At 33.7% G+C, this 25,683-nt stretch overlaps 4 protein-coding genes across 9 annotated transcripts; 2 read left to right on the top strand and 2 right to left on the bottom strand.

Moving 5' to 3' along the window:
* The first annotated feature begins 133 nt into the window (after nt 1-133).
* On the top strand, nt 134-4,388 carry LOC113508396 (ufm1-specific protease 2). The gene is made up of 10 exons (XM_026891407.1): nt 134-239; nt 475-696; nt 886-1,113; nt 1,328-1,498; nt 1,577-1,676; nt 1,795-1,941; nt 2,028-2,150; nt 2,368-2,632; nt 2,719-2,972; nt 3,057-4,388. Exons 1-10 carry the CDS (start codon nt 201-203, stop codon nt 3,266-3,268), a joined length of 1,761 nt encoding a protein of 586 aa, XP_026747208.1. The 5' UTR covers nt 134-200; the 3' UTR covers nt 3,269-4,388.
* Nucleotides 4,389-4,541: 153 nt separating this feature from the next.
* LOC113508397 (zinc transporter 9) lies at nt 4,542-9,566 on the bottom strand. The gene is made up of 12 exons (XM_026891408.1): nt 8,958-9,566; nt 8,419-8,618; nt 8,123-8,195; nt 7,837-7,966; nt 7,618-7,756; nt 7,369-7,524; nt 6,992-7,103; nt 6,409-6,619; nt 6,218-6,335; nt 6,077-6,151; nt 5,656-5,769; nt 4,542-5,580 (listed from the first exon to the last, which is right to left on the bottom strand). Exons 1-12 carry the CDS (start codon nt 9,319-9,321, stop codon nt 5,536-5,538), a joined length of 1,737 nt encoding a protein of 578 aa, XP_026747209.1. The 5' UTR covers nt 9,322-9,566; the 3' UTR covers nt 4,542-5,535.
* A 440-nt stretch (nt 9,567-10,006) lies between these two features.
* Nucleotides 10,007-12,806, top strand: LOC113508398. 2 transcript variants are annotated; one of them, XM_026891409.1, is made up of 2 exons: nt 10,007-10,558; nt 12,533-12,806. In XM_026891409.1, the coding sequence occupies exons 1-2, from the start codon at nt 10,255-10,257 to the stop codon at nt 12,667-12,669; spliced, it is 441 nt and encodes a 146-aa protein (XP_026747210.1). In that variant the 5' UTR covers nt 10,007-10,254; the 3' UTR covers nt 12,670-12,806. The 2 variants fall into 2 exon arrangements, with proteins under 2 accessions (XP_026747210.1, XP_026747211.1); XM_026891410.1 differs by having other exon boundaries at nt 10,009-10,558; nt 12,380-12,806.
* Nucleotides 12,807-12,839: 33 nt separating this feature from the next.
* On the bottom strand, nt 12,840-25,496 carry LOC113508391 (putative uncharacterized protein DDB_G0282133). 5 transcript variants are annotated; one of them, XM_026891397.1, is made up of 29 exons: nt 25,062-25,496; nt 23,845-23,953; nt 23,593-23,772; nt 23,325-23,422; nt 23,049-23,246; nt 22,716-22,865; nt 22,061-22,639; nt 21,418-21,570; nt 21,074-21,181; nt 20,701-20,916; nt 20,390-20,515; nt 20,201-20,306; nt 20,005-20,094; nt 19,798-19,897; nt 19,482-19,717; nt 19,037-19,159; nt 18,600-18,742; nt 18,403-18,485; nt 18,077-18,164; nt 17,879-17,964; nt 17,725-17,803; nt 17,473-17,566; nt 17,317-17,390; nt 16,994-17,108; nt 16,515-16,624; nt 16,235-16,332; nt 14,133-15,726; nt 13,155-13,230; nt 12,840-12,979 (listed from the first exon to the last, which is right to left on the bottom strand). In XM_026891397.1, the coding sequence occupies exons 1-29, from the start codon at nt 25,194-25,196 to the stop codon at nt 12,975-12,977; spliced, it is 5,352 nt and encodes a 1,783-aa protein (XP_026747198.1). In that variant the 5' UTR covers nt 25,197-25,496; the 3' UTR covers nt 12,840-12,974. The 5 variants fall into 5 exon arrangements, with proteins under 5 accessions (XP_026747198.1, XP_026747196.1, XP_026747197.1 ...); XM_026891395.1 differs by lacking the exon at nt 12,840-12,979 and having other exon boundaries at nt 12,986-13,230; XM_026891396.1 differs by lacking the exon at nt 12,840-12,979 and having other exon boundaries at nt 12,986-13,230; nt 19,037-19,147.
* Between the last annotated feature and the right edge of the window lie 187 nt (nt 25,497-25,683).

The raw sequence follows: 25,683 nt of genomic DNA, 5'->3' as shown, positions 1-25,683 counted from the left end.
ACAATCTTTTACAGAACTATAACTAAAACACCTTAACCAGACTTTCCCAAAATTTCGATTATTTTTAGCAAATAATTGTTGATTTTAATCATCATTTTCGTGCAGAAAGCAGTTTTCTCATATGAATTTCTTTAAATATGGCAAGTTTTTTAAATGAGACCGTAGCAGAAACGTACTGATTCTGGTAACATTCGTTTAAAATGTCACCACGTCTTAAAATATCAAATTATGTTATTGAGGTAAACTATTATTTTTTTGCGTACAGACGTGGATTTTTTTAGTAAAACTGAATAAAATAAGTGACATTAGATACTAACTTTAATTTCTGGATATTGTTTTTCTATGGATTTACATAAAATATTATTAAAATCAAATACGTCATCATGTCATCGTCTGATCACAATATTTGGATTGATAAGTCTATGAAATATGGTTCTTGTGTCCTGTTATTTATTCTGATATTTACTGTTTTAGAGGCTGTCTAATATAGACACAAATGAAAGTACAGGATGTCTGTACGGCCTCATGTACGATGGCACTTTGCTCGTGGTTGGACTGAGCTTAGAATTATTTGAAAATGAGAAGAACACCTACAGGCAGTTACTGCTAAACCTGCCGGCTGAGATAGAACTATGCGGCGTCGTAAGGTTTGGTGAATCTTTCACAACGGGAACAACTATGAAAGAAATATTGCAGGTAAAGTTATGAGTAACTTTAAATACCTATTATTTCTTTCAATGACCTGAAATAGATCGGTAATTTGAATATCAATAACCACGCTATAGTTCTTGAAGTTTTATGTCATTTTTATTACAGTCTAACAATATGGAAAGGTTAACTATGTACAATTTTTTTTCTTAATATTTATTTTACCTTTCTTTTTAGGATGTAGATGTTACAGACAATCCTTTAGTGATGATAGTCAATGAAAAGAAAGAGATGAAAGCTCATTTTTTGGTCCATGACAAGTTTGAAGAAACTAAGTATGAAGTTCTCAGCTCTGATGATATGTGGAAGCAGTTCCTTCATGTGCGCCTGAACACAATATTGCCTCTGAGTTGTGAAGCTACAATATCAGGTGTCAAAAATGTGTTGCAGAATAAGAGGAAAAAGGTAAACAAGGAATGCAAGTTTATTTTAATACTGCAATAATTTTATTTTTTTTATTATTTTATTTAAAGGAATTTAATTGAATCAAAACATATTTTATAGTAAAGCCATAAAAATATATTCACTGGAAAGAACAACTCTATAGAAATTGCATCAAGACCTAACAGCATAGACAGCGTAGACATACTATTAAGATTTCAATTTTTTTTTTTTATAGATTGCTTCAGGACAAGTTTCATTTCATGTTGATGGGACATCAGTGTATTTGTTTGGTGTAGCGTCAGATGTAGGCTTGACAGGTACTAGCACAGAGGCCACTATAGGAGAACTTGTGGATTCTATGAGCCCTGAACAGCCAAAGAAAAAGAAGCATAATACTAATGTTATTGTAAGTAATGTCTTGCATACAATAATACTTACTAATACTGCAATATTACCTAAATAAACAATTAAATTTTGTTTCTAGGAGATAGTACCCATAAATCTGGTATTGAAGACAACAAAGGATATTTTGTCTGATAAACTCGTCAAGACTGCCGTAAAAATGATGACGACCCAAAGAAAACGTGAGTAAATACAAAATATAAACCAATTATTAATTTTTGTCATCTTTATTTCCATTCATTTTCTTGTCTGTACAACTTTAAAAATTTTTTAGATTTCTTACCTAATCAATTTTTTTAGCTGCATTTTGCATTAGCATGCCATTGAGAATAGACACACTAGCCATGATACACCGGAACACGAAACTTTTGGAACTGTACACTGTGCTTGTGGAGGCTGCTTGCAGGTCACTCAGATTACTAGAAAGCGTGCTTTTAGAACAACTGGGTAAGCATACCTCCAAACTGATTTTAATGTAGTAATAGATGAATACCACAAAAGACAAATGTATAATAACAAAGTATGTATTTTAGGTCAAGAAGGTATTGGAGATGGTGCAGGCTTACGTTTGCCAGAATCTTTCCACTTCTTGCCACAAGAATTAGGGCATTTCGTAACGAGAGTTGTACCCAAAGGTATACCAGATGAAAGTATGGGTAAGTTTTAATCAACGTCTTCATACATTCATGAGCTGTAACGTTAATAACCGCACGACACGGGATATGACTTTAAGAAGCTTAATATTTTACGAGTGCATTTGGGTCTAATAAATTGACCGTTATATTAGAGAATAGACAAGACATTATTTTTAGTGTTTTATAACACCTATAATTGGTTTAACTTATGCAATTATAACATCTTAAAAATTTTCAGAAAAAGAACGACGCTTGATGCACGAACAGTTAGGTATTGTTCAGACACGGCCAGTATTTCGTCGAGGGAATGCTTACTCTGACAAGAGTGGCGGGCGCTTAGTGAACCCTCACGAGGCGATAACACCGCAGCCGCTGAAACCTGACGTTACTATCGCACTGGTGCGAGGTCGATACACCTACCATCACTACATGCAAGACAACTTCAATGATGATGGATGGGGCTGCGCCTATCGCTCCATGCAAACTATATTTTCATGGTTTAGGTAAGTGCAAAATATAGCCTCAAAATGAAGACTGTTTTTTTGTCATATCCCTTTATGAAAGTAAAATGATTTTCCTTATTTTACAGGTATCAAGGATACACAACAGTTGCCATACCATCTCACAGAGATATACAACAGTGCCTTGTTAACATTGGTGATAAGCAACCCTCGTTTTTAGGTTCAAAGCAATGGATAGGTTCTACTGAAGTTATGTTTTGTCTAGAGACACTTTTAGGAGTGCAGTCAAGAATTATATTCGCCAATACTGGAGCTGAATTACAAGGTTACGCCCACGACCTTGTGCATCATTTCCAGACACATGGAAGTCCGATTATGATTGGTAAGTCAACTTCCAACTGTTCAGGTTCCTCTTAGTTAAAAATGTGAAAAGAAACAAAACCGTAATTTATTTACTTGTTAACAGGAGGTGGAGTGTTGGCACACACAATTTTAGGGGTAGAGTACAACTCCGCCACAAACGACATCCGCTACCTGATCTTGGATCCCCATTACACAGGCCCAGAAGACTTGTCAACTGTCGTTAGTAAGGGCTGGTGCGGCTGGAAGAATTCGGACTTCTGGAATAAAACTGCTCACTACAATCTTTGTCTGCCACAGACAAAACCTGCTATTTAAGAAACTCAATTTAACAACATTTCAAATTAATGTTCGAACATAATTTTGCGTAAGTCTGTTTCACATATTTAGCTGCCAATAATTAGTACTGTCAAAGCTGTGATAAAGGCTTCAATAAGCCCTTAAATTCCATAAAAGTGCATTTGTTTACAAGCCACCCAGGTTTAACTTGGATAAAAAGAAAAATTATATTAATGTTGATTCGAAAAGTGTCTAGCGATATCCCTTAGAGTGTAGACATTAGCTCAAAACGCAGGCAGGCATTAGGGATACTGTGTTGGAAATCGTATGACTCAGATACGGAAATGAACGCCAACAAAGTAGTTCCTGCAGTCCTTTTCAATAGAAATTGGATACAATGTAAACGAGTGTAGAATATTTTTGTGTTAACACTCATAATAGTTTAATGATGAGTTCTTTTATTTTACCTCACTTTTTTGCCTTAACGTATGATCTGCGTTTATGTTTAATAAGTTTGCACTTGAATGCTGCGCTACACATGTTTCCAATACCTATAATTATTAACTTCAAACACGATCAACAAAACTGCTGTAGATAATATTATGAAATATATGCTACATTGGGTACAACCTACATAGCATACAAATTCTATTGAGGAGGACCCTGAAAGCTTTCGTGCTCATGAACTACTATTCATTTTGAAAAATTATTCTTATTCAGCATGTCTTAATTTATTTATTGTTAACATTATTTAACTTTATTCCTATTATTATTTTATTAATTGCTTATAAAATTTCAGCTGCACATGCAAATTAAAATGAATGACTAATATAAGCTCAACCTATTCTGAAAGAATGTGATTACTTGATCAAAAGTTTATATATAGGTTTAGGTTACAATTAGCATGTTTTTATACTCGTTAAAATTATTATTTTTGGATGGTTAGTTAGTTTGCCTCTTATGATTAGCTAGTATAATCTAACAACTCTAAAACACACCAATTGTTAATTATGTGCACTGCATTGAATTTGAATGATTGTTTTATACTCCCTACCATTGTGAGCCTTTAATTTGCTGTCAATTTATTATTGTGACAAAATATCAAGCATGTAAGTTAAATGGAATTGTTATATTTTATACTAAATAAAGTATGAATGAATTTTGTATTTTTATTAAATAATTATAAGTTTAATCATTTCTCACACCAAAGCATAAAAAACATACAGTCGAACACATGATTTGGCTTGCACTAAATGTTTTTTTTTAACTTTTCAGCATAAGACTTAACTAATTAAAAAGTGACAACATAAAATAAATATTATAACAATTTATTTACATAGTAACGCAGAACATAATTATGGGACTTAAGAATTACTTTTACGCCTATACAGTACTTAGATCAATACAGATTACATACATAAAATACAATCCTAGATCACAGAGAAATACAACAATTAATCAGGAAACTATTTTGAGACTAAGAAATCAAGGCACACTGTCACGATAGAGTGGAGAACAACTACGAGTTTACAAAGAGCTTATGGAATGTCTTCCAATCTAAGTCAACACTATAAATTGCGTATTTTTATTAATGTTTGGATTTATTTTTGCTCAACATTTTATATAAATCATCAAGCGGCTTATACTTCTACGCGTTAACACTATAGCGTTAGCACAAATAAATGGATAATGTAAGAACATACACGTTGATATCGTCGAGCTCCAAAGTTAATTCGACAAATTTCTTGTTTACGCTGTTGAAACTAAACAATTACTTATACCGACCGTAAGAAAACGGTACATCGAATGGGTCAACACATAAATCCATTGCTGCTTACTCTATTTTAATATTATGCTCTGCTAACTAATCTTGGACTACCTCTAAGTTAGTTACTCAAGATAAATTATAGCTTGGCGTTGTCATATATATTATATGTAGAGACTATACGACCGAACATTAACTGTGAAGGTAATATGGCGATAGCTTAGGAAAGTGTTTTGTATTTGCGTTTCAGATAAAACGTCTTAACAAACAGAAGCCGCTCACTTCGGAATATAAACAGTAAATCTACATTTAATTCTTGTTCATCGTACACATAACAATATGATATATTCAACAAAAAGTACCTAGTTGCCAAAAATACAAGCTCTACATTATATTACAATATCATTTGAAATAAGATTACTAAATATTTAAATGATTTATCCAAAACTTTTATTTTTTCTTTACAATCTGTGAACTCTTTTTGACTAGGTTCGCTACGCAGTTGTCTAATTTGCAATAACGTTTATATACAACTAGTTTTTTACAGTATTTCTAAATCACAGTGGCGAATCTGCGGGAACTTTTTCTGAAAAAAAAAAACAAAACGTTATTATATTTAGCCAAAATTTAAAAGTTCTCAAGAGATATTTTTAAAGATTACCCTTAATTTTAATTCTATCCTGTCGATCTCTCCTCCGAGCATATCCACAATATTTTCACCGTGTTTTAGCAAAAATGCTTCCACGTCGTCAATTGTTTCAACTTTTTTCATGTCCTGGAATCATTCATAAACAAAAACGATTTCAATTACCTACTCTACACTCTGTTAAGATTAGTAATTGATTACGTACTAGTAAGTCGATGCTCGCAACATACCACAGCTACTTCAGTAGAAAATCAGTAGTTCGATTTAATCTCCTCGACAGAACTGAATTTAATTTACATAATGATTATACTGACAAATAGCATCCGGGAGAAGTAATTTTTTATAAACATAATAAGTAAGTTTAAATATGTGCATAAATAAGAGTTTTCTATGAGAATGAAAGAGCATGTATGAACTAATAAGATAAGACCCTCACCTCTATAAGAGCATTTAAATCATGCTTCTCTAAATACGACCTTGTAAGAGCTCTGCCGTCGAAATCAACTTCAGCCTGCAACAAAAGGATATTGAATATTTTCCTTTTTGAACAGGGCATTTAAATAAAATCTATGCTTACCTTATATCTTATTAGGTTACTACCTATGTCAATGCCTTTTACGTCATGAATGGCTCTTATCATAAAATCACGCTCCAATACGCTATTGATTTCATCCAATTGTTCTTGTGGTATTGACCTGTTGAATGGAACTGTTTATAGTTGATAAGTTAAACATGATTTAAAATCAAATTAACGGATATTTTTATTACCTTCCAACAAGAGCTCCGACATTGGTGAGGATTATAAATGACGCGACCCCACCGAGAAGGGTTCCTACCAATATGCTTCCAAGAGCATCAAATATTGGGTTCCCTGTGTATTGCGATATGGCCATGCACCCTGAAGCCATGACCACACCCGCTACGGCTGCTGTGTCTTCTAACAGTACTACATTGACCGATGGATCGGAACTGCGCATTACTGAAATTATTTTATTTTAAATCATAACAATCATAAAATACATTTAAATGAACATTCACTAAAGCATCATGTCGCGGTTCGAACATCTTGGCGAATGGTCGCTACTAATTGGCTTGCGCCCATTTCCGTTGCCAACTATACATGCTAATGATGCTACATACCATTTGTCGTATTGCCTCAAAAATCTATAGAAAAAATATTTTTTGAGACCATAAAACTTAGTCTCTTCCTTTATAACAGGAAGTTAGATCGCGAAGGTTAGATATTATTGTAATGTAACAAACAATTATTTTTATCTCTAAAGTTGCACGTTGTGCATCAGATTAAACGAGATAACATGTATGAAGGTATAACGATAAGGATAAATCTTACTATATTCGTATAACGACGTGTGAGCCTCCTTCGCGCCTTTACGAAGCGAATTAAGCGCTACCATTAATGTAGCACCTTCAGAAACGACAGCGCCTCCGAGGACGAAATAGGCCTAAAAATAATTGGTATTTTTCAATTCTAGGAAACGTAATTCAAAAAGGCATTTTAAACTATAAGTATTTCGTGGTCAACGATTTGATAACGGTTTACTGTCGCCCCATTTACCGCTAAGTGTAGACAGTTGAATATAATAGGAGTCCCTATTCGTTAGCAGTCGCCGCAGCGGCGGTCGCGCGGTTGAAAAGTAAACAGTTAGTCATAATAATCAAAAAGAGTTTTCTTCATGGAAATTAAAATGCAAATTATTTTACACATACCCAATAAAAATCATGAAGCGGTTGAGGATCGAGTATTCCTGTAACCCCATGGTAGAAAGACAAACCACTTCCTACACAAAATATCCCAACACCAGATATTAGGGACGAAACGTATCGCATATTTGTGTAACCATATGGATGAGCTGGATCTGCCATCTATAAAAGAAATTGTACATTAAGTTTATCATAAAATACTTCAATTTTGTGTAAGATATGCAGTCATATTACTAATATGCTGTAATGACTTACTTGAACTGATTTATGTATACCATAGGCAAGAATCAGCTGGTTGACAGTATCCGCAAGTGAGTGAATACATTCAGAGAATAAACTGTGCGACCCAGTATAAAACCAAGCACAGAGTTTGAACAGAAAGTTGCAACCATTTCTACAAAGAATTACATATTAGAATATTTAAACAATATCTGAACTGTTTTACATATACAAATAAATGCTTAAAAATCTTACATTCCAACTGCTGTTAGTACAACTCTTCCAGATCTTGTTCTCAACCCTAGCTCTTCTACTCCATGTTTAAGACGCTTGTGGCTCATTTCCCTTCTGTAATTTCTTAGTCGCCTTTTCACCGTAAACACATCTATAGAAAACATAATTCATACATAATATTGTTGAGAAATGATCTCAAAAATGGCCATATAGTGCGGATTTTTTTCATCCAGGTTTTTTTAACCTAGAATAATACTTAATAAAGTATATAGTATATACAATAAAATACAAATATAAAGATAAATACCTTGTTCATATCTTCTTCTATCTAACTCTCTTCTCAAGAGTTCTTTATCGAGAGCTTCTTTTGATCCCCATACCTGTGAATATTTTACAACTATGATTATACCTGTGTTACTTATATATGATATTTATATAATAATAATACAGATGAAAATTCAGACATCATTCAAAATTGAGTGGCTATGTTGTTTTAACTGCTGTATTTGTGACTGTATGATAATGTTTTTAGCAAAAGATATGACAGTTATTTTTTTAATGCTTGGCTGAAAAGTAGCAATACAATAATCAAAAAATGTTCACCTCAAAAGCCTTCGCTTCAACATCCTTGCGATAATATACTGTTATTGGTGGTTCTGATTCATATGGTGATCTTCTTAAAACTTTGGGCAGTGTTTCCAGATCAGATTGCTTCAATAAGTATTCTGTCATAGCCCTCATTGGGGTAATAAAGTTACGCTCAGTGTATGAAGCAGAGAAATCAATCAGAAGGCGTTTTTTAACTGTGAAATATATTATTTTTAATAATTTAATTTAATAAAATATAATTTCTGCTGGCTTTACTAAATAGGTTAGCAAAAAGTAAATAGGTTAGCATGTAGACAATTTAAGAAATTACCAAAGACTCTATATATTTGAATAACCAAAAGCATTATGTAAGGTGCCATTTTCAAATCCTGATTTGACTTCATTATTTAGACATACAGAGAATTATTAATTCATATTTAATAAAGAAGATTAGGGTAGGAAAACTCAGTAAAATTATGTAAACAAAATATTCAAACAAATCACTCTAAGATGTGGTTTGTTAAATTATAAGACAAAAGACAATAGTTATATACCTGGAGGAGATGGAAGTTCTTTAATTGGTAATTTATTCTTCTCTATTGTCACCTTAGTTACCACTTTATTTGCATCAGATTCCGTTTTTACTATGATGTCGCCAGTCACACTTTGTTTTATGACTTTCTCCTCAGTATTTGCTTCTGGAGCAGCTTTCTCCAGAATCGGGGCACTTTTAGATTTTGGTGTTTCAAACAGATATGCTGTAGTGCTCACACATCTTCCCAGTTCTCTGCCTTCGATGAAAAAGTCATGTCGTAATATTTTGGGAGTACCAAAACATAGCGTATGCAAATATTTTATTTCAATCGAATGTCTACTTAGATTCCTATAGAAACACTTAGCGGCTACCGAAGGCAACATGATAGTTTGATGATACGAAAATTCCAACCTTGAATACAATGGAACTGTCACATCAATAATTTGAAAATACTAGTCACAAAAACAGTTATACTTTTAAATATACATTATTCTTAAAATGTATTTCAGTTTATAGCCTAAACACTAAAATTAACGTTATACATAGTATTTTATTTTGAATAATTCGTCGAGTCGAAAGTCGTGATAGACTGATGACATGAGATACGATGACAGCTTTGACATGAATGTGACATTGACACAGAGTGATACAGATGACGGAGACGAGTAGGAGGCATGCATAGAGGCTCTTGTCGCTGCAAATGAGAGTCGAGCGGCTGCATGAGGCCGCACCTTTACATTTAAGGTTGCAGTTCACATCTTAAAAAAGGACTAGAACATTTCCCATGAAGTTAGCCCGGTTAAAAAATAAAAAATAAAAGAAGAGTTGATTATGCCGCTAGGGTAACAATAAACACTGTTATCATCATCATGAGGAAACCGCTAGAACTGAGATTTTTCAATGTTTAGTTTCTTAAACCACGTCAGCAGCTTAACGGCAATAACTTTTTAAGTTTTTTATTTGTATACAGTAAGAAAAGAATGCTCAAAAAGTAAGATTGTGGGATTGTGGATCACGTTCTCATAGACAAGTATGTTTTGATTCCCAAAGACAAGTCGGTCAACAAACAAAATGAAATGACAAGCAAAATAAATACCAAATACCAACCAACCAAACTCAAGGCACTCAAGCGTCTCGTCTCGCCGTCGCCTAGCACAAGCGCTGACAATTCGAACAAAGCAATCCTACGAATAGAAGTTTATTTATATTACTCTAATTTTATCAAATTCAAATAATAAAGACTGCTCTAGTGCGATAATATTAACGTTAAGTAAAGTTCGTTGATCTAAGTTCAAGAACAACACAAAGCTTGAAAAATGCCGGCGAGCAACATTGACTCCTACCTGCAGGACGCCAGAAATAATTTCGAAGCCGAGCGACCCGCTACTATTTGTACCGATGCCAATCAATCAATAGGCCAATGTCAGAATGTTCACATATCCACAAACTGCTACTATGGCTATCACGACCTGAAAACTCGCGATAGCAACCACGTTGACACGGATTGCGAAATGGTCGAATTGGAAGTTGTTCTCGCTGACAAAACGACGCCCTTAGAGACTTCGAGGAAGCGGAGTGCTGATGATGAAGACTATCCTCAGAGGAAGCGTGTTCGAGAAGGTATGTTCATTATTTACTCGTTTTTACTGGAATCTAACTGAATTCTCTTTACTATATCTGTATCAAAATGTGTGCTAAGAATTCAGTAAGGTTTCATAACCTAACATAATATTGTTTAGAAAATATGCTTTTTTACAGAATTGCATTAAGTACTTTAAGTAGAGCAACAAGAATGTTCTGAAGATTTCTTTGCTTTGTAGGAAGTCTCCCATTGCCATTGTGTGTAGATGGTACCTACCGCTAAAGTTGATTTTATAATTTTTTATAGTTTTGTTGCAGTTTCACTTATGGCAATATGGCACTTAACACTTTAATTAGTTATTAACTCTTTTAATTTTTTCAATAATAAACACATGTTTAAAACATGAATAATTTCATTTATGGAAATTCTTTCTTGGAAATAAATATTAGCATTTTACAATTATTCAAGAATGTGACTGTGTAGTAATACACATTAACAGTAAAAGGGTTAATAAATTATATATGCAATTATTTTTGTTAATTATATGTTGAATTCATAATTTTAAAATCTGTATTTTTTTAAGCTAACAACTCATCTGTTTTTTCTTGTAAGTAGCTGTAAGTTTATAGTTATTTAGACAAGTGTTTTGATTGACTTACAAAAATAACTATTTGTATTAAGATTTCTGATAAGCCTTATTGTTATTATTATGTTTAGCTCAAAATATATACTTTGTTTCAAAGTGATTGTGAGGTAATTGAAACATGATATTTATTATGGCATCTATGTTGCTATTTAGTTAGTCAATTTTAGTAATGATCCCATTAATGTGTAGTCGATCATACCTTATATTGAAAACATAGACAATTAAGACTGTAGTAATAATCTGATGTTAAGATTGTTACAGTAATAAGATAAGATATACTCTAAACTTTAAAAGGTTTAACAGTTAATTTATTGTTAAGCTAAGTATGATTGTAATAGTAATAGCTGACATCCTGAAGACGCTAAAAGTTATTTAAAAAATTAAAAAACAGAACTTATTAATTAATTGATAGAGTCAACTCTAATCAAAATTTTAATTATGTGGACATCTCTTATCTAGCTAAATTTGTTGACATGATAATTATTTTTTGGTTCTTGTTTATAATTAATAGCCTATTGTTGTTGATATTGCAGTAAAAATAAATCTGCTCTCTCTATGAAGCAGTTTTGTTTTTGGAATTATGTAATACTTACTTATCTATAATTAATTTAATAAAGGATGAGAGATGCCTGCCTATTGAAAGAGATAATATATTTGTTAAATTAAAAGGTTCTTAATACACTAACCAACTTCTATATTGAATTAACTAAATAAAATAATTTCTCCACCTTCATTTTTCTAGTAGTCAATTAATTTAGACTCATGTATGGAATAGACTTAAACAATATTTTAATAAAGAATAATATCTTATCCAGACCTAATAAAAAGTATTACAATATATTGTATACAATTTCTCAAGCATAACTGTTTTGAATAAGGATAACTTTACTGTAATTGAAAGTTATAAGTATACAGTAGTTGAATAAAAATGTTTTTTCTATTATCCTCAGAGTACAGGGATTATGTTCTAATCTAAGCCAGCATCAATTTTCTATAATGAGATCTTCTTGAGGATAAGAGACAACACATTTTTATTACTTATTGTCAGATCAAGTTCTATTGTGTACCTTGTTAAAATTAGGCCTCCAGGTAATTTAGTGCAGGATGCCCTTTTTGATCAGAATTATAAGATGAAACAGCAACAAAACTTGGCTTGGGGGCTTCCTGATACGAAACTTGAGGCCCAGTGTGATGAAATTCGAATTTATTTCAGAGGGTATGGTGCCATCGACTTCCAACTACCATCCATGTTTCCTACGTCCAACACACAACAATCCAGACATATCTCGTTGTCTCATGGTCCATATGATCTAATCTCTACTGCAATGACAAAAATTAATTTAAGAAATGTCCATTTTATCTGCAGAAGTACAAAGAGAGAAAACCAATGAACCTGAGACAATCGAGTCTGTGAAATTGGAAACAAGTACAGAAGATGTCATGGAGTCTTTATATTGGAACATTCATGGAGGAAATATTTTTCATTTAATACAGTGCCTGTGACGATAATAGATTATATGTGAATATTGTGTAATATTTTTAAGATTTGAGTGATTGGGACATTAAGAATTATGCATTAGTACTGTGTACACAACAAATTGGCATAATGTGACTTGTTTAATAAAATTGTAATAGGTAAAGGGAGGGTTTTTTTTTTAATTATTAAAAGAATATTTGTTTAAAATTATTTATTAATATATTATATATTACACAAAGTATTTATGTAAAAGATAAGTAATTCAATAATAATGGGATACAATAATAACACATTGAACAATACTTAAGTCATTGGAGAATCGTCACTCAGTTCAATCTGGAAAAAAAGGAAATAACTAATTATTTCTATTTACTTTGCTTTTCTGTTACAGATGCAGTTAAAGAAGCTCTAATTGTTGTATTTCTTTTACAGGTCACGCTCAAACAAAATCGGACCTAAAAACAGGTCTAGTTTGGGTGTTTGCTTCGTTTTTATAATGTATTAACTTCACCTTTTTGTTTTTCAGATGTTTCTTCCATGTGCAGCCTTGTTGGCACACGGTCAAGTCCAAGCCACTCAGCTTCCGCCTTTAATGTAAACATACCAACATGTTACACATTTTTTGTAAGATTCAGATTGGTGTTTAGTGTATTATGAGTCAATGACTTAAAAAGTAGTTTGTACGGAAACTTATCTGTGATATTTCATTACTGTACCTGATATTGTAATAAATAATATTTATGAAATGTTGTTGTTTATTTATGTATAAGTGCAATGGTAATTATTTAAGTGAAAATGCAAGAATCAATATTGTTTCAGTTTATTTTAAGTCCCATATTACAAATTAGAAAAATAAATTTCAGTAAACATGTGTTATAAATATGGTAGCTTCACATAATAAGGCATGTTATACAGTTTCGAAAGAAGTACAGGCTATAAAGAGGTACTGAAAGTTAGGCTACAATTTTAGTGAAGATTTCGTGAGCAGTAAATTAACTTGATAAAAGCATCCATCACCTTTTGTGACAAAACAAAATGGAAAGCTTATGTCATTGGAATTAAATATTAAACTAAGAGATCTGAAGACAGTGCAGTTTTAAGTATGTATTTTATGCACCAAGTAATTAATAGGGCTGAATATTTATGTCCATATAATAGACAGTAAACAGACAAGTTGTTTCTGAAGATGGTATAGTATAGGCAGAATTTTGAAAAACTAAATTGTACAAAACATGTGAAAGTTTTAATTCATTAGCTTGTCTATTGCAATATTATGGTACCCATTGATCATTATTGAAAGATTTTAACTCTGGTTGTGACCAAATTCAGAAGGTGCGTAAGAGCTGATTCGTTCATTTTCTAATACCCATCAAAGACTCGGCTCATAACATACTGTAAATGTTAGAAAATTGTTATAAAATACTTAGTCATTACGATTAGCACAGTTGATTAATGGCAGGCATCTACAATACAGAACGTGTTGCATTACCTCTGTCGGAGTCACTTCTTCGGTGTCTACAACGTCAGGTAGAGCTTCAGCATTAGCACTCGCATCATCATGTCCCACGGCGCCAACTTCTTCAGCCTCCGTGTGACATGTTTGGTCAGCTTCTGCCAAATCTCCATTATGCATTTCTGAACAATTAATGAGATCCACTTTGCCCTCTTGGCTCGAACGAGGACTATTGTCATTCATATCAGAATTTTCAATATCCATGTGAACATGCCCCGGCCACAGGTCGTAGGGACAAGCATTGATTTGATGCAACAGGCTGTCACTAGAACTGAACAAATTTAAAGAACCTGCAACGTCTTGCAGTATAGATGATTCCGATAATTCACTCGTAAGCTGCGTAGGTTCAGTTTCGTTACTTGTTGGTATTATCAAGGGCAAGTTTTCAATTATGTCGCCTGAAATATCACAAACTCTCATACCTTCGTATTTAGAAAGTAGTTCTAAAAGCCTCCTTTTGGCTTGTTGCGTGTATCTTCCGTCGACAACATTGCTCAAAATCAGTGATACTAATGTTTCCAGAAATTCGGTCGTACATGTTTCATCGCTTTTCAACAACAAAAAGCGAACGATTTTATTATCAAGTTGCATCGCATTCCCGCATACGTTTTGCATCGGTAGCGAGTTACACTCATTGTATGCAGTCGGCTCACCGGATGTAGTAGAAACCGATTCTTGTCTATTCTCTTCGAGCGCACTATCATTCGCTTGGCTTTCAATTATAGAGCTGTATTGAGATAATACATTGCGAATCGACTGTAATACTTTTTGTCGTAAAGCATCTGAACTTATCAACTGTAATTCTCGAAATAGTTGGATCAAAAAATCTGGATGAGATTCATTAACATCAATCAAGGCAGTCACTTCCGAATATATATTTTCCCGCAGAAGATCAAATAGTTTTGATGTGGCCTTGTCTTGAACTTCACGACTTGTTGACGCCAAATTAGGATTAGGCATTTCAGAGGTACTGGCAATATTTATATTGCTCATTTGAGAATAATCCAAAGTGAAATTTCTCCGATTGGTCGAGTTCTTGGCTGGCAGTTTTGAAGACGATTTCTTCTTACTGTTAGCGGACGTATTTAAGTTATTGGCATGTGCCTGTATAATCTCAGGTATAGGATTAGTTATGTTTAAATTTCTAAAGGAATTGGATAGGGCTTCTTGACGATTAATATTTATGTTAGAAACGTTAGCAACATTGTTTTCGTCAATATTTCTTGAATGGCAAGCTGTTGTTGCATCAGTATCTGGGTTCTGATTAACATTTAACACGTCTGGGGCAGACGAGAAGGATAGAGATCGTTCGTACGCGATGTTACGACGCGTGTGTCTATTGGGTACGTCATCGTTGTTTGCCTGCGATGACTGAGGACCGTTGTGTGAGGAACTAACAGCGTTGGTATTTCTTTTGGGTGTGATACAGGGTGGGGTTGCTGAAGGAGTGCGATGAAGCGTGTTATGTGATCTTTCTACTAAAGGATGAGGATTATGAGAAGGCCCCACCCCTAAGTGTCCGTCAGCGTTTGCCTTGTTATTAGCGGAGAGAAGATTTTGACGGGAATAACTGGAAAAAAAAGGAATTACTTATTTTTTGGTTTCACATTTAGTTACATAGTTAAAACACGCGGATGATAAAAACACTTTATGAGTCATATCATATTACACTTGGCGAGTCGATTCATTAGGTACCGCTAGGTACACGCTTCAACGATCATAGCCTATGTTCTGTTCGATAATATGATTTGACTTTCATGTTAGTAGAAAATAAACAAAAACGTCATATAAGAATCACACAGGCATGTATGATTAGTCTTACACAAAGCATCATCATGTTCCAAAGTCAAAAGTAAATGAGGGCAAAACACAATTCTCACCCTTAATATTTTTTGTAGTTGAAGTAAAATATAAAACGTATAGATATGTTAGACGAATGTACTATAATTAAATATAAAATAATTATTGAAATATTATGTATGCTTTTTAATATCTGAAAAGGAAAAAGTTTGATAAATACAGATAGAAACATCAATTCCTAATATAATCAAGGAGTTCGTTATAAGCTTGCTTCTTACCTGCGAAAGTTATCCCAATAGTTATTAGCTCGATTTCCCGGTGGCACTTGGTTATTTAGTGTATGGGAAGCTGTCTCCGCACGCCAACGTTCTTCAAGCTTAAAAAATATAGGAAAACTTATTAAAATTGGAAAAATGTTAAATAGCATAACATAATTGCGATTACCAACGAGACCTATTTATTAAATTTGGACAAACCATTTTTTCAAGTAATTTTGATATCTAAGTGAACATCTAGCTTATAATCAAGAATGCCATAAACTGTAATAACACAACTTACATGGTTAAGTTGATCTCTAAGTTGGTGTATTTCTCGCTGTTGCATAACAAGTTGCTGCCAACACCACGCGCCCCAGAAACCGCAACCGCAGCTGCAGCCGCCAACCATGCCTATTTTGAAAATAAATATATATATTACTAGCTATCAAGGCAAACTTCGTACGCCTGTCGATGATAACAATTGCAACTTGCAACTTTTCCATATTTTATCTTCGTTTAAACCTTCCCTGGTCTTCCACGAATATTTCAGACTAAAATAAGCCAGTTCAGCCGTTCTCGAGTTTTAACGAGACTAACGAACAGCAAATCATTTCTGATATAAAGATAGCTAGATTACCAGACGTATTAGTTGATGAAAATCAGCTGAATTTACGGAACAAATTTCGAAACCTTTCGTAAATTTAACCATTTAACATTTGCATAATGCCAATATTTATAGAATTACAATTGAGAAATTACAAGACACGAGTAATAACTTACTGTAAGGCATCATCATATTGAACGGCATCGATGGAGGGAAAGACAACTGCGGCGTACCCATCAAACGCTCCATTGTTTGAGAGTGACTGTTCTGAGTAAACTGGTTACGCATGTCCTGAAATTATGTATTATAACTTTCGATTGGGATTCCAAATAAATAAAGTGTATGAATTGCAATGATACATTAAATATGTTTGTTACTTTATTTGACTAGAAATATTCACAGATTTCTATTAAGGCAAACCTATATTGATTCTTTGAATTCTTTGAAAGTGTAAGCGATCGACGTTTTTAAGTGCCAAATAATAATTGGATAGACTTACCTGGTTAGATTTATTAGTGTTCCATCCAGGAGGAGGCACATGCGGGTATGGCATGTTTCCAGGATTATCGCCAGCTATAAAATAAAAAGATACATTTAGTATACTCTACTTAGTTTTACTTTATCTAGTTAAAATAGTTAAGTGTGTAATACTCACTGTTTTGAGATATTGGAGGTACCATGTTTACATTAGATGCTTCAGCTCTCGGCTCGTGTCGTAAGTTTTGATTCGTATTATTCGACTGTGTTACCTGGAAGACAAGGTTTTTTTAATTTAAATAACGGTAACGATTATTGATCGCATGGTTCAAAATAGTTTAAATTATCTCTACAAGAACAAATTAATTTAAATGGTCCAGTCATCGACATCAGTGCATTTAAAGTAAAGGCCATAAAATGAACAACTTACACTATTTTCATCAGGCTGTCTCTCTTGGGGTTGTCTTCGGCGTATCCTGTTCCTTTGATTCGATTTATTTCTGGATGCACTGTAAAATAGTTAATACGATTAATTATTTCGGTAGTACACAAGTATGCAGTAAAAGTTTTTGGTTTATACAAACCTGTCTGTGTCACTTCCATAAGCGCTGCCCATGTGAGGTGGTAAAGCAGCGATGGATCTTCCGCCTAATGCACTGTCTCCGCCGCCCTACACATAAATAAATATGTTTATGACTGTCTCTTTACGTTATTTGACTAAAGCAAATTGACAAATAGTATTATTAAGAAGAAGTAGTATATATTTTATTAATATAACTCACCCTGAAGTTTTCAGTTTCCCTTGAGTCTTGCGAATCTAAGAGTATTTGTTCAGACCTAGATTCTGGTTCACTAATGTGATCCTGTTCGCTGTAAACATATTTAATATTTAGAATCTGAATATAAAGACTCAACGTAAACATTAATCCTTTTTAAGTTACTTCTTAACAATGGATGGATGCACATATAGTCAAATGTAAAGGATTTTCGTTTAAGACTATTCATAAACAGGTTTTAAACGTATTGGTCGAAAGTCCATTCATGTTTGATTAAGATTAAGAATCTGTTCGCGTTCTCGACTTTTTTCTAAACTCATTTGAATGTTTACCTATTATACGACTGATTGACGACAGATGCGGTACGTGATTCTTGTTTCATCTGTTGTGGTTCAGCAGTGGAACACAGCACTTTCTGTAGGACATAAAAACACGTAGTTAAAAATTTGAAAAAGGCGTTTTGCCGTACTTCAGTGTGGGCAGAATTATCTGAAGCTATGTAAAAGTATCTACAGTTATAATTACTAACCTCTTTATTAAGAAGGGCTTCCAGTTCGCGTTGCTTGTCGGCAAGTAGCGCCCGCAGCTGCATTTGTCTCCGCTCGGCGGGTCCGGGCTGGCCGCTCGGACCAGCGCGAACCTCTTCATTCACTTTCTTTTTACGGCTCACCTCTGTGGTAGAGAATTAGAGATCCTTTATTATTGCAGACATGAGAGTACGTGTTTTAGATGGTGAATGGCTATTGCTTGTTGTAGAGGAGTTCAGCGCTGCAGCTAATTTGGTAAAGCGTTAATTTTTACGAAGAACCGGAAAACAATTTTGTCGTCTTTTGTATAGTGAAGGAGTTTTGAATATAATACGTCAGATAACCATCGCTCAGAAAGCTTAAACAGATGTTAAATCATTTTTTTTTAAGATAAAATACGTATCTACTTTTCTGAAATATTCTTATCGTTTAAACTTACCCTTATTAGATATCATATCCTTGATACGTGCCCGTTCACCCATTATCTTCTCTGTTTCCATCCTTAGCTCCTGTGCGAGCTCCTGCAACGTAGCTATATTGGCCTCGTGACCTGCGTCCACACCAATATATATTGTTTTCGTAAGTAAACATGAATATGACAAAGAGTAAATGTATCTTTACTTTCAGACATTATTAACAGTCAAAGCGATTTTAGTTAGACATTTACCATTTCCAATACGTCATAATAAATTGTTGAAAAAAAAGCAAAAAGTTGAACTGAGATTCGAGCCCAATAATTTAAACTTTAAAGAATGAAAGTGGATAAAGACAACACGACACCGCGAAAGCGTGAACCCAGAGTAAGCATCCCCCAAACACACTATGTCGCCTTACAAACAAAAGTAAAGCACGACTGAATTTTTTTAGAAGTTAGTGATAATTACTTTGTTGCTGCGCATGAAGTTGCTGTGGATGCTGCTGATGTTGTGAGTGTTGCGGATGCTGCTGTTGATGTTGTTGCTGATGCTGCTGCTGTTGGTGTTGATGTTGCGGATGTTGCGAGTGTTGCTGTGAGTGCTGCTCGTTAGTGAATTTGTGTCGTTGCGGCAGCGAGTTGCGCACGCGACACATACTGCCGTCGTTGGACCAGCCGCCCATACTTCCACCGCCTTCCGATTTACTATTGACACCGAACAATTTATTAAGTATTAGAATTCAGAAATTGCATTTATAAAAAATTAATAGAAAATGATGTCATACTTGTCATGGATGTTAGAATGTGTTGCTATATCTCTGAAGGAGTCGTCGTGACCCGTAGAAAGATGCTCAGCTTCATAGGTTTCGACGGATCTCATTAAATCTACAATACGTATTATAGCACTGGTTAAAATATTCATAAATAAACAAAAAAACACATGAAAGGATTGAAAAGCTTAAAAATGTTATTAAGAAATTATAAAAAGATACCTTTTGTTTTTTGAAGAGCTGTCTTGATAGCCTTGATCTCCATTAACTTGTAAGGATCTTCATTTTTATTGTTGCTAGAAGGCTTATTACCTGGAATAAAAGAGTTAATAGATATAATAATGGTTGTGATCCTATGAGTTATTTTAGAATAACATTCAATATTAATTACAATAGTATTATAGAATAATATAGTTACATTTTCTAGGAATTTCTTCATCACCACTGTCTTCACCTGAACTGGAATAAGTGTTATGTGCTGCTTCAAGATGGGTAGCCATTTGCAGCTTTTGGAACTCTTGCACCTAAAATGATACGACGGTAATAAATTACACTTAAAGAATAGATACTGCGACGAAGTAACAATAGTATATAATTAAATGCGTACAAGACTTTCCATATGTTGTTTCTTCATCTGCAGTTCTCTAAGTTTCAGCTGTAGTATACGGCTGCGTTCGTTAAGTAGGACTTCGTCATCATCAACTTCACTGTCTCGACCGACGCCTGCCGCTTCCTATGATATGATGAGTTACTTTATATTAATCGTGTACATAAAACAAACTTATGAATTTGGTAGGCATTTTTAAAGGTTTAAAACTTCTACTGCACAATAATGGTTAATAAATATTTCAGGCTGTATAATTAGAACTGGTTGTTACTATTGCCATTTATTTTATTCATCTTATTGTGTTGACTAACCTCACTCCCAGTAACATTGGTATCTCTATGCGAGAACCTATCATCTTGGCTGTGTGTAGAATGCGCGGAATGTCCGCGGTCCGCCTCCACACTGGCCGCCATATTCTGTTGCACATGTAAAGCCTCTGACGAATGCGGCAATGTCGTCGCCACGCCTATTTGATTGGCAGCATACATTCGATTCGGATGATGGTAATTTCCACTCAATGTCTGATTCTGAAATAGTCATGTCAATTTACATTCCAAGAATATAATGTCTTCATTATCTATTCGTTAATTTATTAATGTAATGCCGTGATGACAGCTAATTATTAATGCTTTGGCAGTACATAATTAATTTTTCACTATGCCTGAAACTACGTTATTGACTCACTTGGGCACCACCAAAGTTGTCATGTGATGTTGATGGCTGTACCTCCTGTGCATGCCTCTCTCTTTCTCTATCACGATTCATTTCTTCTAATTGGTGCTTAGCTTCTTCCTGCAAAATTAAATAATAAGTTAGAGTAAATGTCTACTAGTATAAACTATAAAGTATACAAAGACAATAAATCGTAATAATATTCGCAACCATAATTATAGGTGGGAAAATTCATGTTAAGGAAAGGTTTCGCATGTTTTGGAATTTGTTCCAACAACATTTTGTTAACTCATTTTAAATGCAAGGTACCTATACTTTCCGCAATTGAAAACAATGTATGCAAACCTTGCACTTACCTGATACTTAAGAAGCCTTCTTTGTTGCTGTTTTAAAGCCGCCAAACGCATTTGCGACAGTTCCATTTTATTTTTTATTTCATTTTGCCACAGTTCATTATCGCTATATGTCGATCCGTTGCTTTGAGCAGATACTGGACGTGTTACTACGTCCTGCAAAAACAAGGTTCCAATTAAAGTAAGTAATGAAATAACTATTGCTAAAAATCACAAAATGATGATAAAAAGATGAAGATAACACAAAAACAAACGACTAGTGTGCAGAATCTGGTTAAAAGGTTTAATATTTTAATCGAAGTACTTGTGTATGTTACAGATTGCTTAAGATTTAATAGTAAATATTACAAATTAATAAAGTCTCTTTCTTTATATGTCTGTATCATACACAAACATCGCATGATTGTTATGAAATAATCACGTACTGTAAAAGAGGTAAAACAAAGATAAACCAAAGCTATAAATCTTTATATTATAGCTAGAAGCAGTTCTGACGCGAGAGTAAGTATCAAATGACATTGGCGGTTGTGGTATTAGGTATTAGAGATGGTTATTTTCTGCTTCGAAATTGCATCCACTTCATGCTATGGATTTATCGGCTCACAACAGAGGGACACACTCCATAGTTCACATTGACAAACAAAACCTGATCGCTGCATTTATTTGTATCGTTCTTTTTATGTTTCAGTTCTTCAATCCGCGTTATTTTGTCAACACATGAAAGTATGTTTTTCCGCAATAATTCGTTTAATTCCTTGTCGTCTTTTCTGATTTCAGGCTGTTCTTTGACTTGTATTGCCGTACTGTTTTCTGCAGTTTCGGAGTTATCGGGGGCTGACGTTTGCAAATCGACACCATCAGCTCTTTTATTACCTTCTTCTTGAGAGTGTCCTTCTTCTTCAAGCCTTATGCTGTGCATGGATTTATTCAACTGTTCGTTTTCTATATTGGTAACTTTTTTTAGGTTATTGTTGATAATGTCAGTCGTATTTTTAATTTTGTTTGTTATATCAGGAGAAAAACTTGTTTCCTCTGCTTGCTCATTCCTATCCCCAAAAGAAGAGTCACTTGCCTGTATCTCTACAATAACAACACCGTCTGATTCCTCAGCAGGTACCTCTACATTGTCAACTAACATACTTTCTAGTTTGGTTTCACTTTCTTTTAATTTCATCACCATCTCTACCAGTTCATCATATTCTTCTTTAGTGTGTTCAATAAAAGCCTAAATTAAAAATAATATCAACCAATGTTGAATGTACTTATGTCTATTTATAAACGTAATGAAATACTTCACATACCTCTTCTTCCGAGTTACGCATAGTATCGACAAGAGACGAAGTAACGCGTATGTATTCTCGTATTTGTCCAAGCCGACGCTCTACCGCTGCAGCGTCTGGGCAGGCAGCAGCGATGGCCTCTCCTAATGCTCGCGCCGACTCCCTATGAACCTAAACAGAGTACAATTTTTTTATAATCCTTATTTAACGCGATTTTAATGGATGCGTTAAGATGACTGACGAAATGCAAATACAGTTCATTGGTGATAGTTAACTGGTATTTGTAAGTAATTTCAATGAGACCTCAAATGATATAGTCATTACTTATGAAATCGTTTTCAGGACACAACTTACATGATTACTCTCATTGAGATTATTGAAACTTCCTTGCCCCTGCTCATACATATTGTTCATTAAATTAACTGTCTTTGTCCCAGTTCTAGAATTGGAAATTGGCGGCGTAGTGTTGTTGTTGCTAGCGTGGCTTCCGTCAAAATTGTTGCGAGAAGGATTTAGGTTTCTTGTTAAATTATTCCTGTTTTGATTTGGAGCCTAAAATGTTTAATAAGTCATAATTATAGTTCACAAAAAAAACACAAAATGAATTGTTTTAAAAAGTAAGAAACTTACATTAAATGGTTGTGATACATTCCCAGTTACAGCATTAGGTGTAGTGGGATTCACAATCATAACAGCAGCTGATGCATGGTTGGAATGTGGAATTAGGCCTAGGGAATATTCCAAACAAAAATTATTACTTAACAATAATGGATTACATGACATTTGCTCAATATAATGTACATAAATAAATGTATTTTAGTGCTTATTATAATGCAAAATAGTCTATTGAGTGGCAGTATTTTAATAACTCAAGTGAAAAATGAAAACAGTAATTTACCATTCTGCATCTGATGCGCATAGGGGTGCAAAGTATGGCCAGATATGGAGGAGCCAGTACCATCGTCGTGTTGTTCAGCCGATATATTTTCGCGATTTTGCACGTTCAGGGGTAATGCGCGTGGTTGCGGTCTTACAGGCACAAATCTTCCAAATCCACTCTCAAATGTCACAGAATTGTCTAAAAACACACTCAATTCAATGCAGGGCTCCAAACCCAAATTTGGTTATGAAAATAAAAAAATAAGCTTACCTAAATCTGTTAGTTCGTGATCTGATGATGTATTATTTGTTGGTTTTCTTGATTGGCTGTAGTTTGTCCGAGTGTTGTATTCAGAGACAGGCACCCAATCAAGAGATGTCTAGAAAATAATTGGTTTTTCATTGATCACATGTCCTAAAAGTTCTTAAAATATATGGCGAACAACCACCAACTAGAGAACACACACCTTTGGTGCACTAAATTTAGAAAAGCAACCTCCCATAAGGTATTATTTATGACGCCAATTATTATCGCTATGTCTATAGCTATATTTTATCATTACAATGTGAAACAATTCAGAATTAAAGGTATAAAACAGAATTTACACTAATATTATCTGTGTCACACACTATAGTTGTTGGCACCAATTCAAATTTCATGAATCTCTCAGGTTTCCAAAAATAAACTCATACGAACTTCACATGTGTTCAAACTTTACTCAGAAACAGACTCGTTGCTGTCAGAAGTTTTAACACATTGCTTTAAAAAAATAGGTATCTGCAATTTTGAGTGTAGTTTAGACTAAAATTATGAATTGTTATACAATTCATCTTTAGTTGTAGCATAATGCAAATATTTATTTTAAATTAATAATGTGTTTTTTAAATGTGCTCCAGGGAGTAAAAATGTTTTTTTTTTATATTTTATTCTTTTTACCAGTACCCATACTTTAATATAGTAGATACATTAGAATTTGAAAGTGACTTCATACAAAAAACAAAAACCAGTAAAATACAGGCTGGTTTGATTTAAGGATACGGATTTCAGTTGTTTAATGTGTTTTATATGCATTACTTCTGTGACATCTGGATATTGCAAAGTATGTTGAGAGGAAATGTTTTAATTTATGGCTTTAATTTAGTTAAATATTTTATTTTAGGGGACAGTACATTAACATAATATGGTGAAAAAAAAAATGTATCTGTTGTCTGCAAGTACCTAAGATAGATATGTCATAGAACTTACAAAATTAGAAAGTTCACAATTTGATTCATTAAAATTTGTCTGATGAGGTAAATGCCCTTTATAAAAGAAGTAAAGGTAGTAAGTACATGAAATTGTGTGTATAAGATCAAAGTTATTGAAATGAAATGTAGTGTTTATTTTTTCCATTTCTGACAGATTTTATTCAGACAGGTTTGACAAGGTATCTTTTGTCGTGGTTTTAATTTTTAGTACGCTTTTGAAGAAATAAAGGTTCCTCTTACCGTTACAAGATTGGACGTCATGTCTCTTCTGGTTGGGGTGACTGCTTCTTGAGGAACATTACAATTGTTTCTTACTTTTGTCTTGGGTATAGTTCCCGTGTGACCTGGATGCCGCTCGTTGTTACCAGGAGCCATAACATTTAGTTTCTATTTGCTGACATTTATAAGATTCATAGCAATAAAATAACTGTTTATAGTAATAAAAATGTCGATATTAAATAGCAATAAGTTACAAATATTTATTCTAGGCGAATGATAATGATATAAATTAAAATTGTCCACAAAGCTTTATATTCTACCGAACCTACATTCACTTAAGCCATATTTTATTTTACATTTTTTCTAGCATATTGAATTATTTTTCTATCGCTTGCTTGCTTGCAGAATCTTTTGCAAGGTTTTTTTTTTATTTTATTTCCTGTTCTCAATACCAGACAGGCAAACCATTGGCTGGCCAACTACTTTTTATCAGTTTGGACTACTGCACTTTTAGACATGAGGGAGCATTACTTATTTTTTTTTAAACTGTATAAATGTTGTACCTAAATATTAAACTAGATAAAAGTCTCAATTAATAAATATGTATGTAATATTATTTGATACATAACATTTAGTCATATTT

This window comes from Trichoplusia ni, chromosome 2 (genome assembly GCF_003590095.1).
Source record: "Trichoplusia ni isolate ovarian cell line Hi5 chromosome 2, tn1, whole genome shotgun sequence".
NCBI classification, from domain to species: domain Eukaryota; kingdom Metazoa; phylum Arthropoda; class Insecta; order Lepidoptera; family Noctuidae; genus Trichoplusia; species Trichoplusia ni.
The sequence above is the reverse complement of the archived record's forward strand: the minus strand, read 5'-3'. Positions and strand labels throughout refer to the sequence as shown.